The following is a 19,216-nucleotide window of genomic DNA, read 5'->3' as shown; positions in this document are numbered from 1 at the left end:
TTGTCCAGTCCCTCACCCAGTTTAGTCTGCATTCCCTTTCTGGTGTCTCATCCTCTGCCTAGTTTTCGTCCCTATACATTCCTGGTCCCTACTCTAACTCGGCTCCCACCATAGATGGCCTTTTATATTCGCTCCTCGTGAGCTGCATATTAGAAGGGGAGCTCTGTTATGGTTTCCCCAATGCCCTTCTGAGTTATCCTGCATCTTCCCCTGTGTTGTAGTCATGTGCTTTTAGCCATGTATTATTGTTCTTGTTTTGGTTTCTTTTGCTCCGTCATTTTCCCTGCCTTTCACTGTTGTTGGGTTATTAGATCTGGTTTAGTGGCTGATTCTGTGCAGACCAGTCATGTTCTTCCAAACCAATCTCAGCAAACCATTTCTTTATGGATCTTGTTTGTGCACAAGGGCATTATCTTGCTGAAACAGGAAAGGACCTTCCCCTAACTGTTGCCACAAAGTGGAAACAGCTCTCTAGAATGACATTGACCACTGTAGCATCAAGATTTTCCTTCACTTCCTTCACTATCTAGGAACTAAATAGCCCCAGACCATTATTCCTCATCCATCAAACTTTACTGTTGGCACTTCAACTTCATTCAGAGGATGGCCTTAACCTGGCATCCATCAAACCCACATTTGACCGTCAGAGTGCCAAATAGTGAGGCGTGATTCGTCACTCCAGAGAACGTGTTTCCACTGCTCCAGAGTCCAGTGGCAGTGTGTTTTACACCATACCGAAAGTATCACAGAGCTCTTCAGTAAGACCCATTTTATTTCCATTATTTGTCTATGGAGACTGCATGGCTATGGCCAAAATAGTGTGTACATATGTATACAAAACGTATAGAAAGTTTTGTATAAGAAACATATAAAATGAAAGCAGTACTTGGACAAGGCCAACTGTGCAGTCTGGTCACATGATTGTCTGCTATTAATATTAGGGACAATACAGATGTAGCAACATAAATGTTACATTTACTCTTGTTATTGTTGTGGTATTTAAATGATCCAAGTTCCAGTGAGCTAGTTGAATTTTGTAATTATTGCTGTCATTTCACACCTTTATTGTAGCACCTAAATTTGTTTTTTACTCCACCATTAGTAGGAGTGGTTTGGCTATTTATTAACATTTACAGTGTTTTTACCTATCTGTTATTGTCATCCATGTTTCCTAAAAGATTTTTTGTACTTTTCTTGTAGTTTTATCTCTAAATGGAATCAGAGAGAATCGTGTGAAGAATGGGGGAAAAAAAGGGTGAGGTCATTCAAACTGAATCTGTGTCTGCAAGCAGTGGTTTACCAAAAAGAAAGTGTCCATGGAACAATGAAGAAAGTCATGTCACATGGACCTGATAAGGAGTATGAGTTCTTGCTGGATCTGTACTCTCATGTGAAGCAGTGTGAGACAGGCAGGACTGTTCTTCCAGCATTACTGCCAGTTTACCAGTCAGCTCCTGCAGTCTGGAACATAGACCTCTCAGAGAGAAAAGCCTCCCTCCTCCTAGAAGTGCTGAAACTCCAAACAGAGAAGAAACCAGTGGAGCTGAGAGGCTGGTCAGATGAAGAGAGTGAAGTGAGGAGTTTCCTTCAGTGTCTGCCCTACATCTCACACCTGAGGTAAGGTTTATTTATTCATCTTTGTGGCATGTGTTTTGTTTCCTGTAGTTTTATCCCTGAGCAGAATCAGGGAGAACCATGTGAAGAGTGGGAAAAGAGAGTGTGGTCATTTAAACTGAATCTGTGTCTATATGAAGCTCTTTACTGAAAAGCACATGTTCAAAAAACATTAAAGAGATTGGTGTCACACAGATGTGATGAAAAAAGTGATTTTCTATTGGGTCTGTACTCACATATGAAGCAGTATGAGACTAAAACAGGCAGGAGTGTTCTTCCAGCATTACTGCCAGTTTACCTGTCAGCTCCTGCAGAGTGGACAGATGGTAGATAATATTAAAGTCAAGCTTAAAATACACTGTATGAGGGAGTGTCTTTGAACATGCTTGAACCAAAGCCCATGCTGCTAATTGTAATTGTATACGTCAGGCTGCAGTTTCCCAAAATGACTATGCCTACAAATATTTGTGTTTATCTTGTGGAGAACATTAAGATGAATGAGGACTTTCTCTCCAAAATGCAGTGGCCTGAGCAGAGTCCTGACCTCAACACCGGTGTCATTCTATACACTTTTGGGATGAGCAACTTACAAAAAGTGCTTTGTCTATCTAGAGAAAGTATCTTTGCTGGTTACAAATAAATATTGATATGTTTCATCCTCCTCATGGGTTATACTTTACAATACTGGTCCAAATATGCATGTATAAATCAGGAAATAATAGATTGTACACATCAGTGACCAATAACAATGTAATTTTGGCATGTGTATTTACGCTAAGTGAAAGCAGTATTAACACTGGCTATCTGCACTAATTCTGCCTGGTAAATCATGTGACTATAGAACATAAGAAAAAGTTATTAAAGCTTTCCAACAAAAATGAGGCAGCTTTGGGAAAAGCTGTGTTCAAGGGAGAATTGGAGAGTAAGGTTAATTAGCATTAACCAGAACGTAAGTGAGAGTAATTTTCCACTTCCAGCCCAATGTGTTAAATAAATAAATGATTAAAATATAAATCTAACAGTAACAATTGTTAAAGATGAAACATTATCTAGGAAAACAGAATGAAGCAGGCTGGTATAGTGTAGTGCCCTGCATGTTTAAGACAGGGGTTTGGTTTCCCATTTGGGCAAAAAAAGGAATTTGCACACTAAACACTAAACATTGCTTTGGCAACACAGTTTGGCAGTTTAGATTTTTTAAATTTTAAGAATTTTTAGTTTAAGAGACTTTAAGTCAAGAGATATTTATAAATTATTGTTACAGAGGAAAGTGAAAGTAATGTTAGGAGTTTTGCCCAAAGACTTTTATATAGCATGGTGTACTTGTCCATGTGGGGAATCAAACCCCAGTCTGGAGGGCAATAGTGTTACCCAATATTCTACACCAACCACTGTAATGTGTTTTTCTTTCATTCTTTTCTTGCATTTCTTGCAGATGACACATTTTAATGAATTACTGTGAAAGCAATGGTATACTTGAGGCGTAGCAGTAAATTACAACATTGAGAAAAGTGTATACTATGCTGTTTGAAAGATTTTTAAGATTGAATGATGAATTTCTAGTGAAAGAGTAGGCTGAACAAAGATCTGAACAAAGATCTGAATAAATGTACTGTGTGATATGTTTAGTCTTTCATTTAGCTATATTCCTCCATGTGATCTTAATTTGAGTCTTTATATGTTTTTTTTTTCCCTGCAGTTTTATCCCTAAACATAATCAGAGAGAACCATGTGAAGAATGGGAAAAGAGAGTGAGGTCATTCAAACTGAATCTATGTCTACATGCAGCTCTTTACCAAAAAGCACACATTCAGACAACAGTAAAGGAATTGGTGTCATATGGACTCAGTGAGTGTGAATTCCTGCTGGATCTGTACTCACATGTGAAGCAGTATGAGACTGAAACAAGCAGCAGGGTTCTTTTAGCATTACTTACAGTTTACCAGTCACTTCCTGCAGTCTGGAACATAGACCTCTCAGAGAGAAAAGCCTCCCTCCTCCTAGAAGTGCTGAAACTCCAAAGAGTGAAGAAGCCAGTGGAGTTGTGGGGCTGCTCAGATGAAGAGAGTGAAGTGAGGAGTTTCCTACAGTGTCTGCCCTTCATCTCACAACTCAGGTTTGAGCTAAGAGTTTCAAGTTTATTTCTTTTGCTATATAATATTCAGTGTTAGCCAAGGTTTGGAGTTTTATTTCTCTTGCAAAATATTAGCGAATGTTTTTTGCAATATTGCAGATTTATTAGGCTTGCAGTATAATTAGTGCTCTGTGCACCTCAGCAGATAAACCTGTTGTTGTTTTTTTTGGCCCATCACTAAAACATAATTTCTAACAAAGACCACAAAACCCTGAACTGTCCATCTTGACGGCCATGCTGCCTGCTACCTATAATAATGAAATGATGTGCTTCTGCTATACGGGACAGCATAGCTGTATCTTTATATGAGATGTGCAAAATTACAATTATTTTCATTCCAGAAATTTCTTGCCTTAACATGAATCAGCCTAATGTAGTACATTATCATTTTCAGAGCACAACCTTGTCAGAAATGGTATCTTTACAGGAGAAGTACAAACAGTTTTTTACTTTAAATATATGATTAAATCACAAAAATGTAACCTATATGTTTTTGTCCCTGTAAGTTTTTATTAATTCAATGTAGTCATTTCTGGAGTCCTGTGTTCCAGTGGTCCCTTCTACTGCATCTAAACTTTTAAGCAATTTCATTACGTGAGCACTTCTCATCCAACGTCGGAGAGCTGATAGTTCAGTGTTGCTGATAGGTAGTGAGTAGTGAATTATTGGTTCAGTACAGGCTGAGGACAGTGTTAGACTGACTCTGTCAGAGAGATACATTTTACAGACTTTTCTACTCACACTGAGTAACCCCAAACTCCTCCAGCACTGCTGCAGCTTTCTCTTATTTGTCCAGTTGATATTTAAGGTAGCCTTGAAAAAAGGAAACTAGTTCTGAATGTGTTTTTTTTCTTTTTTTGAAGATTGAACAAAAGTCATTAAAGAGTACTTTTGTAATATGAGTTGCTGCACATCATTTAGTGTTTATGTATGCAGTGTTTATTTAAAAAAATATTTTTTTAATCATCTTATTTTAACTAAAATTTGTATTTTGTATTGTTCTTTAATAAAATGAAGTTTATTTTCAGATTGGATGATGATGATGATGATGATGATGATGATGACGAAAGTGTCTGGATTTTGATGAATCTGTTCCATCAAGCAGCAGAGAGTGAGAGACAGACAGGAGAGAAGACACTGGAGCTGTTAACATCAGTGTGCACTTACAGCTCTTTCCCTTATGAAGATACAGACAGTTACAGACAGAGTGACTTCCTGCTGGATCTTTACTCACATGTGAAGCAGTATGAGACTGAAAAAGGCAGGAAAGTTCTTACAGCATTACAGCCAGTTTATCAGTCAGCTCCTGCAGAGTGGATCATAAACCTATCAGAGAGAAAAGCCTCCCTCCTCCTAGAAGTGCTGAAACTCCAAAGAGTGAAGAAGCCAGTGGAGCTGAGAGGCTGGTCAGATGAAGAGAGTGAAGTGAGGAGTTTCCTTCAGTGTCTGCCCTTCATCTCACAACTCAGGTTTGAGCTAAATATTGCAGATGTATCACACTTGCAGTATAGTGCTTTGTTCACTACATCTGACAAACTCTGTTGTTTTAGAATTAGTATCTGCCCTAAATCTCCCTGCAGAGGTTTGTCCTAAATATTACATCATGACCAGTATAACTCTTTTAATAGATGTTTTCTTTTAATTTTTGTTTTTCCCCGAAACATATTGTTAAAACAAAGGCGTAAGTTGTAAACATAATGAGCACATAATGTGTTTATATTTGACATAATTATTATTTACATTGTCTACTGCTACTGCTTTTATGAAATAAGTTGAGCCATTCATTCCAAAATCATTTGGATTTGTGTGTCTGGCTTCTTCCTGGTTTTCTGTTGGTTTTATTAGAATCTTTGATAATGATGGGAGAAAATCCAGGCAATGACTGTGAGAACAGAGGATCCCCATTAACAAAGAGAGAAACATGGCAAATAACTGAAATAAAGAAGATTAATAAAATATAAAACAAAGAATCTCAGTTAAAAAACTAGCTGAGCTAAGAAACACGAAGAATAAGGACTAATGATAGGACGTTTGATATGGAGAGATCGAAGCTCATTTCATTATTGAAGGGTGCGCTCCAGTGTTCCCATGCAGATGTGCCGGTTGAGTCCTGTTGCTGTGGTTTCTACTCTATTTATGTGCAGCAGATGATCCGGTAGAAACAGCTTTTGCCACTCGAAAGCTCCGGCTTGTGTCATGTGATGCACAAAATTTTGGCAAACCCAGGCAAATGGTAAAACTGTCAGGTAAAATGAATGGTGAAATTGAAATGTACTTTCTGAATCTATTTTGATGATTCTTCTTCAATAAGGACAGCTACAAATATTATAGTAACATTTTTAATAGTAGACAGGCCATACAACAATTTATGCAAGAGCTGGTGTAAGTGGTGCCGACGCCATTTAAATGGGTTTCTCCACCCTTTCTGGAACATAAAAACTGGCTGGCTGGCCCAGAAATGCTGGAGCTACTGCTTTGAAGCATGTTAAGCTTATATCCGTTTATTTTTGCCACATGACTAATGAGGTCCAACACTTGATTGTCAAAGAAATCAGCAGAAGGGCTTTGACTGTTTTTAAAGATCTAAAGATGTTTTTCATTTTAGTGTATATACAGTTGAAGTGTTGAGTTTACATCCATCTTAGCCACATTCATTTTAACTCAGTTTTTCACAAGTTCTGACATTTAATCCTAGTGCACATTCCCTGTCTTAGGTCAGTTAGGATCACCGCTATATTATAAGAATGAGAAATGTCAGAATAATACTAGAGACAGTGATTTATTTCAGCTTTTTTTTCTTTTGTCACATTCCCAGTGGCTCAGAAGTTTGCATACACATGGTCAGTATTTAGTGGCATTGCCTTTACATTGTTTAACATGGGTCAAACATTTTGGTGGCCTTCCACAAGCTTCTCACAATAAGTTGCTGCAATTTTGGCACATTCCTCCCGACAGAACTGGTGTAACTGAGTCAGACTTGTAGGCCTTCTTGCTTGCACACACTTTTTCAGTTCTGACCAAAAATTTTCTACGAGATTTAGGTCAGGGCTTTGTGATGGTCACTCTATTACCTTCTCTTTGTTGTCCTTAAGCCATTTTGCCACAACTTTGGAAGTTTGCTTGGGGTCAGTGTTCGTTTGGAAGACCAATTTCTGCTCAAGCTTTAACTTCCTGGCTATTCTTTGTCCCCATATGCAGTTGCAAACTGTAACCTGGCTTCTTTATGGCAGTTTTGGAACAGTGGCTTCTTCCTTGCTGAGCGGCTTCGCTGAGCGGAGGATGTTTCCTCCAGCATCTTTACAAGGTCGTTTGCTGTTGTGCTTGGATTGATTTGTATTTTTTCGCAAAAGTACATTTATCTCTAGGACACAGAACGCGTCTCCTTCCTGAACGCAATGATGGCTGCGTGGTCCCATGGTTACATATTATCATTTGAATAGATGAACATGGTACCTTTAGGCGTTTGGAAATTGTTCCTGAGGATGTACCAGACTTGTGGAGGTCCACAATGTCCTGGCTGATTTCTTGGTTGTTCCTATGATGTCAAGCAAAGTAGCAAACAGGCCTTAAAACACTGCCACAGGTACAGCTCCAATTAACTCAAATAATGTCAATTTGCCTGTCAGAAGCTTCTACAGTCATGACATAATTTTCTGGAATTTTCCAAGCTATTTAAGGCACAGTCAACTTGGTGTATGTCAACTTCTGATCCAGTGGAATTTTGATAAAGTGAATTATAAGTGAAATAATCTGTAAACAATTGTTGAAAAGAAGTTTGTGTCATGTACAAAGTAGCTATCCTAAACAACTTGCTAAAACTTTGTTGACGTGGAATCTGTGGAAGAGATAAATATGAGTTTTAATGACTTCAACCTAAGTGTCTGTAAACCTATAACTTCAACTGTAAATAATAATTGCTTCACTTCATTTTTCACATTAAACATTTGTTGCTTTTGTTTCAGATATGCAGAATCTCTTGTCCCATATTTAAATGAACTGGTTGTTGACTACACAAGAGAGACAGAGCTATTGACAGCTTTGCTTTCTGCTATGGACTCTACCTTTACTGTAAATGGGGTTTTATCTAATAAGAAGTGCAGGGCTGTGGGGAGAGCACTGGGCCTCTCACCCTCCCGACTCAGCCTCACTCTAAAGCCCCGAGCCATCAGTCTCAGAGGAGCCACACTTCTCTTCAGACACATTACACACCTACATAAACTCTGGTAGGTAGAGCTTATTAGAATTAGAATCTTAGACTTATATTAGACTATATCATATGTTAATCCATCCTCTTCATGTCAAATTGTCAATTTTCATTCTCAGTTTTGATCACTGCTGTGGTTATGCCCCAAAATCATCTTTATTACTTCCTAGGCATATTTTGAAATTATTCTATTAGCTCTTTTTAAAATTTTAAAGTTAACATGAATGGCTGGGAATTTTTTTTTCATACTTAAAATCCATCTGTTGGGTTTATAGATAGTAATGCTTTAATAAAAAAGTCCATGGATATCTGTATTTCCTGTATGCATGCATATAGCTTAATTTCCTCAACATTTCTTTTTTATATATTTTTTAACAAATCATGATTTATTGCTAAAAATATAATAATAAAAAATTATATATATATATATATATATATATATATATATATATATATATATATATATATATATATATATAATAAAACAGTACCCCATAAATATAAAATTCAGTATTTAAGAGGTGTTTTGGAAACATCACAAATGACGTATAACCTTGTCTATGACAAGAAAAAAGGTTAAAATACATTGAAACTTATATAGATCTTATAAACAGCATTTGATTTTGATTGTGTTAATGCCAGAAGAAACAGGAAATTGTCCACAAAACCACAAGGTTTTCTAATTTTATTAGACATTGAGTAATATCTGAAGGTGTCGACCAAAAATCAGGACATTTGTTTGACTAAACGTGTTTTCCCCTTGTGATTTTCAATATATCCCATTTAGCTATTGCTCAACAAGAGGCATTATAAATAATTTAAAAGCCTATTTTAAGGTATTTAAAATAATAACATTTGAAATTTTCAGGCCCATTGTTGACATTTCATTACCTAAGGTAAAAAGAAATTGGCATAAAAGATTAAAACTCCTGTACTGTTGTGTTAAAATGCCTAAGTGTAAACAATATATTGCTTTTAAAAATTATTTTTTTCAGCAAAAGCAGGTGTTTATGTGCTGTAAATGAATCTTAAAAATGACTATTGTTTAATTTCCTGACAAAATGGTCTTTAAATACAAGTATTTCTGATAAGATATAAAAGGATCCACCTGCATAAGGAAAGAGAAAGTTAATGGTAAATATGTGAAATAAAAACAGAAGTTTATGGACTTGGAGCTACCAGTAAATACTGACAGATTTGATATTATGTTTAGTTGGCTTCTGTGTAATTTTGTGTTTTGAGCTGAAAATAAATAACTTGTACTTATGTGTTGTTTTGACTGGAGATTAAAGTACAGTGAGTTGTCTGCGGTACTTAAGTTGTCTGTTAAGACTTTTGTTAATGTGTTTTTGTGACTGTTTATGTCAGTCTAAATGACAGTGTATTAGGAAGGATGACCCGAGCATTTCGAGCAGAAAGAGCTTGCGCTCCATTGGTCATTGAGGAGTTGTCTGTGGTTCTGACAAGAGTTTGGTCAGCTCAGAAGCTCTCCAGGATCCTGAGCAGCTTGGCTTCCCTCCTGAACCTCTGGACAGTTCAGTGTCTGAACCTTTCTGAGTGTGAGATGGAAGCTCATTCTCTCATTGGCCTCATGTGTCATCCTCAACCCCTTATTATCAGGTCTGTTTAGAGAATAAATTGTAAATGTGGTAAAGGTACAACAATTAGGAAAATTATTAATTTCCAAACTGTTTTTGTTGCTGTTTTTCTGTGTGTTTTTAGGTTGTCTAAAGAGACTCTCCAGCAGTTTGCCATTTTGGTGTATGAAGTGAAGGATAGGACGCTAACCTGCTTCTTCCTGGAAAAGGTGGGAGGAGACCTGACTTCCTGTTCTCTCAGCTGGGAGGAGCTTATTTATTTTGTCCAACAAGGAGTTTGTCGTGTCACTGTGAATGTCATGAAGAGCAAAATCACTTACACACTTCTCAGGCAGCTTCTTCCTTTACTTGATAAAGTTCATATCAAAAGGTAAGACAGCATATAATTATATTCCTACACTGTGTGTGTGTGTGTGTGTGTGTGTGTGTGTGTGCGCACCAATGAGCCAAAACATTATTATTATATGATGTTGGTCCTTCATACTGATGTTGGAGCATCATACTGTCTCCACCGGCTTGTCTTCTTCAATTACTCTAAACAGTGTTTTGCTTTTTTAGAAATGTTTGCTACATGCAGTGTAAGGGACACAAATTGTTAAATGCCTACATATTTCAACATATTTCATTGTTACAGTTCACACATGTTCAGCATCTCTCTGATATTTCTGGTTTTTGCAGTTTCTTTCTGCATTAACGCTTGCCTGATTAATTGCATGACCTATGAGGTTCACTGAATTTGGCTTTGCACGGTGAAACAGTGAATAAACTTCATCAGTATTGTATACAGTTTTGAATACAGTTGCCAGTATTATCTTACATGTGTTCGTCAGGGTGTTAATTATCTCTTCGTTATTACACACTGCCTGCATCCATATGGAATTTATATATATATATATATATATATATATATATATATATATAGATGATGTAACGTTACCTCCACAGGCTGTGCTCCAGCATTGTTCTGTCCATCATCAGAGAGATATATGAGACTGGCTCAGCTCACTTTGTGTCCAGCCTCTTGAGTTCAATAAAGAATTGTATCAACCTGAACTGTAGAGAGCTGGACTCTGTCCACTGTGCTGCCCTGCGCTTCACTCTCCAGCGCTGCACAACTGTATCTCTCGGCCTGCTGTGGACCTCCATACCAGAGGGGGAGTTAGAGAGCATTCTGCCTCTGCTCAATAGAGTTTCCCATCTCAGGTAACTCGATTTATAATAGGTAAATGCCTGTTTTTATTGTGTGGTATTGATTATGGTAGTAGTGTTTTAGACATAAAGAGACTATATGCATTATTAGTTTTAGAACCTATTTGTCAAGACCCCACACTCTTAAAGAAGATGGTTCTTCAAGGGTTCTTTAGTAAAGACTCAAAAAAAAACGTTTGCATGCTTAAAGTGTTCTTTGCATGGTGAAACGGTTCTTCAGATTGATGGAGAATGTCTTGTAACCACCAAAAAGGGTTCTGCTATTATGATGTCAAGCTTGTAACAACAGAAGAACCCTTTTCAAAAAGATTCTACATAGGTTGTATATAGAACCATATAATATACATATTTATACTATTTCCTTATACAAATACACATTTCAATAAGTCAAAGTTATTGTCCTTGTTAACCAACTGTAGGCTAAAGATGTGCTAAAGATAAATCCAGCATTAAGGGCTGTGTTCAAATTTACATACTGAGCATTAGATGTGGATATATTGCTGTGTTCCATCTTATCTATTATCAAAAACTCAAATTATTTATTTGTAATTGCACTGGTACACACAGCCACCTAGTCATTGTGGCTGTCATAAACAGGAGTAATACTGACTCACTGGTTCACATTCTCGTGAAACTAAAACAGGATGCTGTGTGTAATGTAGGAATCATGCTGTGAGACAGACATACCAAGTTAGCTACTGCTAGTTCATCAGCTGTAGGCACCCAGCTAAATGCTGAGCTATCAGTTAGATGAATCAAACTCTTGTAAAAGTCACACAACATAAAAATTTCTTTTTAAAAATCAACATTACAAAAATTGCTGGTAAATGTGTGTGACACACTGAGCTGGATCATGTTAGCCAGCTGGTGTAAATAGTAGACTGGGGCCTTATTTGGGAATAGAATGAAATGGGCTTTGGCTAGCTTAATTCTGCAGCCCTCCACAATTCACAGAGCATATAAACAGGTGAGGTGATGACAGAGCAATATATCCATCTCTGATCACCTCTGGTGGTCCTTCAGCCATCGCTTTTTCAAATTGTCTGGTCTACCCTAAATGGTGCAGCGGTTACATCAGGGTGCCAGAATGCACCTGAACATTACTGCTGCACCATTTAAGGTGGACTGGAACCTTCAAATAAAAAGTTAAATTCAGCCTTGTGTTTATCAGTGACTCCCAGACTTTGTCATCGGGTAATGTGTAAAGACATTGTAAGCAACACCAGTGGATGTATTACTCTGCCTCAACTGCTAACGTAACAATAGCTAGAAATGCTTGGGTGCCATACCTCTGAAGAAGCCCTTTCTGCTGAGCATGGTGTTGGTCCCACCTTGATGGGATGATTGACGTGAAAGTTTTACATTGTACTTACCTTTGCCCTCTTTCTAGCTTGGTGTTCTCTATGAGAATGCAGTTTCAAATGTAAATGTACATGAGGAAAATTACATTTTATTTATCATTTTGGCAATATTATTGCATAATCTCATTTCAGCATAAATATGCAATTCTGGAAATACATATACTACTTATGAGCTAATTGTATAGCATCTAAATCTCTGTGTACTAGTGTACCAAATGGCTAATTAGGCGTATTGAATTAGAATTTCCATTTTGAGCCCAACATTGCATATAAGATAAGGGTGGGAATCTCTAGGCACCTCACGATTCGATTCAATTACAATTCAGAGGGCTGTGATGCGATTATAAAACGGTTATTGATGCATCTTGATCTATACAGGATTTTTTTTCTCACTGTGTGAGGACTTGGTTGTTTTAAAGCAAAGTATTTGTAATGCCACTCATCTGATAAAATGCGCAGTTACGGTGAAATAAGATCCTGTGATAGTGGGTGTCCATACAGCACGTTACAGCTATCCTACCCTTTTTCCTTAGTGATTTCATAACTTCTGTTTTCATCTCATCATAGAGAGTGTGGGGGGCGGGGTCGTTTTGCCAGTAAAATATCTTCGAGATGGAACGTTGTATCTTGGCTCCAAAGTGTGCAACGTAGCACAGGCAAATCCTTGGCGATAAAAGTTGTGATAGAGTTTGTAATTCGCTTCCAAGTTGGGTGGAAGCTTTGACATCACTTGCTTGATGGTCCTCTGGCTGGCAGCTACAACCGGGCGGAAAATGGATGGAAACCTGGTTTCTCATGTTTGTCTTTTTTAAAATATTCGGTCAGCAACAAACGTCTCTTTTACTGTCCTGATAAAAAAATAAAATAATCCTCATTTGTAGCAAAATAAAGCTCTGCTGATCGTTCTAACACCGTTTTAACAACAGATGGTCTTAAACTCTGCTAATTCACCACCCTTTAACCCTGAAGATTGGCGTGCAGACTGTAGGTCACATAGCAACGCAGACAGTCTCGCCTAGCTAGTAGCCAATGAAAAGGCAAAGAGAAAGATTTAAGATAAACATTTGGAGACGAATGGACTTATTCGCATTTATAAGCAACGCAGTTGGTTTCCTGGTTCGTTAAATCTGCAAAGAGAGACTGTCAAACACAAAAAGGTTGTGAAGCTGAAGTCAGCCACCTTAAATAGTGCCACATTTACATTCTGGTGCCTCAGGCAGAATTTAAGGTGGAATGGGAAAATTCGAACAAGAAGCTTGCAAATAAGAACTGACTTCAGCCTCATAAAACAGTCGAACATTGACAGACGTTTTACAAGAAGCTATTCTACTTTTGAAGAAAAGTTTTCTGGTAGAAATTGGAGGCAAGAGGCTATAGCTAAAGCTTAAAGCAGAGCAAAGTGAGTCTGTGTTTTCATTCATATTTTTTAGCATATATTACGACATTATCACATACTGAGACATATTGGATATCAAATGTTGTCGCCCCCAAGGTGGTTTGATTTTCGTTGAAAGGACAAAATGACTCTTCTTAACATTTGTGTTGTCGACTCTTATCTAAGCTAGCTTTTATTGCAGAGGGTGCCGGATTTCTCGCTCATCCGGTTGTGTTTTTGTTTGCCGCCACAGAGTGTCTGGGCGCTGCGCTGCACTTCCGCACTTCCAAGTTCCGCCTTTTGCGTTCCGTCAACATTATAAATTACATATTTAGAAAATCCATTTTTGACATTTGTGAATCAATTCAGAATCACCCACGTCTACATCGTGATGCATCTAAGAATCGATTTTTCCCCCCATCCCTAATATAAGAGTAGGGGAATTGACATTTTTCATATTACATTTTCTGTGTAAGTTTTGCTCCTGATATGCTTTTATACAAAAAAGCTTCATGCTTTTATTTATTGTATTTATAGGTATTATTATTGTTTTTATTATTTTACAAATAGTATGTTGTAGTGGATAACACTGTTGCTGCCTTCCACACAGCAGAGAACACCACCACACTATCCTAATGAGTGTCCCTACTACTGCATTCACCTACCTCTGTAACATAATAACATGATTAAAATTATAAGTTGCTCTGGAAAAGAGCATCTGCCAAATTCCATAAATGTAAATATAAATACTTGTGATGCACTGTCCCACTTTACTTGTCAAAATAAGTAAAAAAAATACAACCCTATTTCCCAAAAAGTTCAAATCATGTAAACCCCATATTTAATTGAAAATAGTACAAAGACAACATATCAATGTTGAAACTGAGAAAATATATTGTTTATTGAAAAATTTCAAATTTGATGCCAACAGCACCTTCCAAAAAAGTTGGGACCATGGCGACAAAAGGCTGGTGAAGTTGTGTAATGCTAAAAAGAAACACCTGGTTGTCAATTTGCAACAGGTCAGTAACATGACTGGGAATAAAAAGAGCATCCCAGAGTGGCTGAATCTTTCAGAAGTAAAGATGAGGAGGGGTTCACCAGGATGGTGTGGCCAAATAGTGCAACAATTCAAGAATAACGTTTCTCAATGTAAAACTGCAAAGAACTTTTGCTTTTCATCATCTATGGTACATAATAACTGGGGGGGCAGGAAAAAATCGAAAAAATCAAACCACCTTGGGAGCCACAACATTTAATGTCCAGTATGTCTCAGTATGTGATAATGTCCTAGTTTAGGCTAAAAAATATCAACGAAAACGCGGACTTACTCTGCTTTAAGCTTTAGATACAGCGCTTTTCTTCCAACTCCGCCAGAAAACTTTTCCTCAAAACTAGAGCAGTTTCTTGTGAAATGTCTCTCAGCGTTCGACTGTTTCATGAGGCTGAAGTCGCTTTTCATTCTCCAGCTTCTTGCTGAACTTTCCCGCTCCACCTTAAATTCTGACTGAGGCGCCGAATGTAAATGCAGCACCATTTAAGGTGGAACGGGAAAATTAGAAAGAGAAGCTTCATCTTCGCAACATTTTAGAGTTTGACAGTCTCTCGTTGCAGATTTAACGTACAAGGAAACCAACTGCGCTGCTTATAAATGTGAATAAGTCCATTCATCTCCAGATGTTCGTCTGTCCTTCTCTTTTCCTTTTTTGTTCGCTACTAGCCAGGTGAAACCTTGTTGCTATGTGACCTGCAGTCTGCAAGCAAGTTCTCAGTCATTGTGAAACAGGGCTTTCGCGCACCCCCTCCCTATCATGAGACCAAAACCGTTATAAAGTTATAAAATCACTAAAGAAAACGAGTAGAATAGCTGTAATGTGCTGCGTGGACATCTGTTACCACTGGATCTTATTTCACCGTAACAGCGCATTTTATCACAGATGAATGGCAGCAGTGTCTCCAAACAAGAGCAGTGAATGAGAGCCTTCTAGTTCACTTGCCACATCACTTCCATTTGTTTTATTAATAAAAGATATTGGACGTAAATGCCTTATGGATCATTACAAATACTTTGCTTTAAAACAACCAAGTTCTCAGACAGTAAGAAAATAGAAATCAGGTATATAAAAAAAATGCATCAAGATGCATTGATAATCATTTTATAATCGCATCGCAGCCCTCTGAATCATAATCGAATCGAATTGTGAGGTGCCTAGAGATTCCCACCTCTAATAATAACATTAAAAGATTGAGAATCTAATTGGAGAAATCTAAAACAGATATGATTCTGTAGTGGAAATCACTGCATGGGCTCAGAAACACTTCTGAAAACCCATGTCTGTGAAAACAGCTTGGCTCTGCAAAAAAGAAACCATATATAAACAGGATCCAGAAATGCCGCCACCTTCTCTGGGCCCGAGCTCATTTAAAACTAACTGAAGGCCTACAAATGAGACATTCTGCACTCAATGACTGTGTTAGGTTGTGGCAGAGAAACTATAACACACACCTACGTCATACTTTGTGATTTAAAAAGATATATCTGTAAATGCTCTGGCAGCAGAGTGCATTTAAATAGTTGATAAATTCTTAAAGATGGTGGAGTGCATTCGGTTAGGTAGGACAGAGGAATTGAGGCAGCAATTCACCCTGTGTTTTTATATTACATGCATTAATATAACTGTTTGTGATCTGTTGTCAGTGTTGACAGGCTTCTGTTGCTGAAGCTGCTCCACTGCTGCAGCGTGTCTGAGCTCCAGGAGAGGGCAGCAGCAGCAGTGCTCTCTGCTCTGCAGAACAGACTGGACTTCTCCTGCCAGGCCTGTCTGGACCTAACTACACAAACAGAGAACACCACTCTACATCTGACCACTGAGGACTGTAGACTCATCAGCACTGTCATTCTGAAAGCTCAGAAGCACACAGAGCTCATTCTAGAGGACTGTGAGATGGAGGATGCTGGAGTGGATGTGCTCTTCTCTGTCTTGAACATGGTCAGACTACGGTGAGAGACACATGTAGGACAGGGCTCATACGGGAGTGATGAATCGAATTCTTGCTTCAAACAAAAATTTGCATGGTCAAATTTGTCCCTATGACAAGCATTTAGCCAGTTTTACAATGGAATTCATAATGTATTTGAATGCCACTGGAATGAATCCAGCAGGCATTGCAGAACTTCAGATGGGTGGGACTTAACTGATTAAATATTAGAGTTTTAATGTGTGTGACTGTATTCATAACTGACTGTCCGTTTCTCTCTGTCTCCATGTCTCTCTCTCTCTTTCTCTTAGTTGCAGTAAAGCTCTGCTGCTTCAGTTCCTGGCTCTTGTCTGTGTGGGGACTGAGTTCGCTGTAGCTCTCTCTCAGGCCATGGGTGGAAAGGTGGACCTGAGTGAGACTCAGCTGGACCTGCAGGTCTGTAAATCACTGGCGCTGTTTCTGGAATACACTGAAGGCTTGTCAGAACTGGACCTCAGCCACTGCCGGCTTACTGACCACTGCCTGGACCTGCTTCTCTCACACCTCCATAAAATAGATGTGCTGGAGTGAGTATTCAATGTATGTGTGCTGATGCACGACTGCAATGTATTTTACTGTCTAAACAAACATCATGGTGTTTGTTTTCATTTTCCAGTCTGAGTCACAATAACATCAGCGACAATTTAGCAGGAAGAATCTACAACATTGTCTTCATTAGCAGCAATATACGTACAGTCCGGTGAGTTTGGTACAATGTATATTGTGTATTTAGAGAGTATATTAGCTATATTACAAACTTGTACTTCTACTTTGAGCTCCACCTACTGTACCTTACAGGTCCACTGTATGCAGTCATATGCAAAAGTTTGGGTACCCCTGTTCCAATTATATTTTTATTAATTTTTCTAAGTGAAAATAAGTTAACACATACTTTATAGAGAAAACACTTCAAATGCATAATGCACAATTGCTGATTATTTGCTGAATTTAACATTGGAAATAATGTAATGTTTGTTCCCCGTAGAGCAGGGATCTCCAATCCCAGTTCTAATGACCTCATACTCTGCACATTGTTGTGTTATGTCTCATCTAGCACACCTGACTCAACTCTTTGTTTAAACTAATGAACAAGCTCCTTGTGGTCTAGGTCAGGTGTGTAGTGTAAGGATACACAATAATGTGCAGAGCGTGGGGTCACCAAGAATGGGTTTGGAAACCTCCGCTATGGAGGATGTGATGTTGATTTTCTAAGTGAAAATAAGTCAAAAAATCTAGTTTGACCTGAGGTGTTTGCATCTTTTGTATACAAATGTAGGTGTACAATTAGAGACTTCGACCCACTGTTTTTGATTTATCTCCTCTCTACCTCATTAGTCACTGACCAGTTCCTGACCACAGGATCGCTTACACATACCAGTGTTACTGCTAGACTGAGAACAGTTCACCACCCAACAATATCTAGCAAAGTAGAGGCAGGTGATCCAACGATATTTTGTCATTATGGTGATAATTTGTCACAAAATGCTTCTCTGAGAATATCATGTGTATCATCAGTGCTGCTAGAACATTGTACAACTGCCTGAATCATAAAAAAGACAGATTTAGACCAATTATAGAAAGTCTGTAAACAGCAACTAGTGTATAGTAACTGCATAAACTGCATAGTAAAATGTAACTGACCGGATGTCAACCTATTTTTTTATGCATCTATTATATGTATATTATTTATTGTTTGACGTTCCTCATGTTCATAGTTTATTGCACTACTCTTTAGCTGGTGCATTTTATCTGTTTCACCTTGTTCACCTCACAAAATGGACTATTGTGATGCATATCATGTGTTGTGAAAATGTCTCCTAATTTTGTAATGTGGTCAGAAACGAGGCTATAGGATGGCTAACAAAAACTCTGCATCAAGATATGGGCTACTGTCTCTAACTGTACACCAGCACAGTGAAGCAACAGGGAGGGTTTCTAATAAAGTGCCTGATGAATGTATATCTTTGTGCATATGTATTAATTGATCTTTGTAATAAATGTGTATTCTTGTTTCTACAGGCTCTTCAACAACAGAATCACAGATAAAAAGCCCTTCCTAAATGATAAACGCTTTGAGATCTGGTGATGACTGTCGACCACTAAACCCTGCACAGATCACAAGAAATACAACTTTTCAGACTTCTCCAGGACTGTTGGCATTAATGAGTTAACCTGAGATAACCAACATCAGTTCATTGTTCTGTTACTAAAGATCTGTAATTGGGCAGTAATTGTTTTTGAACTCTTCTCATTCAGAATTTTCAGGCTGATTAACTTTAGTGGAAATTTTAATGTTCACAGTGTCAGGAATGGCACATGGAAAGTACTTCACACTTTGAGTTTTACATCTTTCATGTTTTGTGTTGAAACATTTGCTTGTGTTTATTTTTCATCTTCAAACTATGAATGAGTTCTTGTAATAAAACCTGTATGGCTATATATAAACTCAGTAGACATAAAAAAATACTTGCACGTATGATTTTTAATTCTTGGTTAAGCACTCATATGCCTTAACAGTATCAGTCCTGTCAGGTAAGGATTATATCAGTCTCACCTGCTGTATTTTCAACACATTTGTCAGTCTTCCAGAAACTGTCATCCTGGAATGTGAGTGTATCAGTGTTGTTTTCCTCTGGGACATGAATCACAAGGTTAGTAAAACAGTGGTCAGGAACTATGTCAAATGGACAGGAACTCAAAATC

General features: G+C 37.9%; 1 protein-coding gene across 1 annotated transcript; it reads left to right on the top strand.

The window, feature by feature from the left end:
* The first annotated feature begins 1,135 nt into the window (after positions 1–1,135).
* LOC118804865 lies at positions 1,136–18,918 on the top strand. The gene is made up of 11 exons (XM_036565484.1): positions 1,136–1,617; positions 3,314–3,730; positions 4,777–5,217; positions 7,711–7,971; positions 9,321–9,572; positions 9,675–9,920; positions 10,496–10,753; positions 16,194–16,496; positions 16,786–17,040; positions 17,130–17,213; positions 18,533–18,918. The coding sequence occupies exons 1-11, from the start codon at positions 1,325–1,327 to the stop codon at positions 18,597–18,599; spliced, it is 2,877 nt and encodes a 958-aa protein (XP_036421377.1). The 5' UTR covers positions 1,136–1,324; the 3' UTR covers positions 18,600–18,918.
* Positions 18,919–19,216: the final 298 nt, after the last annotated feature.

This window comes from Colossoma macropomum, unplaced genomic scaffold (assembly GCF_904425465.1).
Source record: "Colossoma macropomum unplaced genomic scaffold, Colossoma_macropomum, whole genome shotgun sequence".
Classification (NCBI taxonomy): domain Eukaryota; kingdom Metazoa; phylum Chordata; class Actinopteri; order Characiformes; family Serrasalmidae; genus Colossoma; species Colossoma macropomum.
Note: the sequence above shows the minus strand (reverse complement) of the source record. Positions and strands in the feature narration are given on the sequence as shown.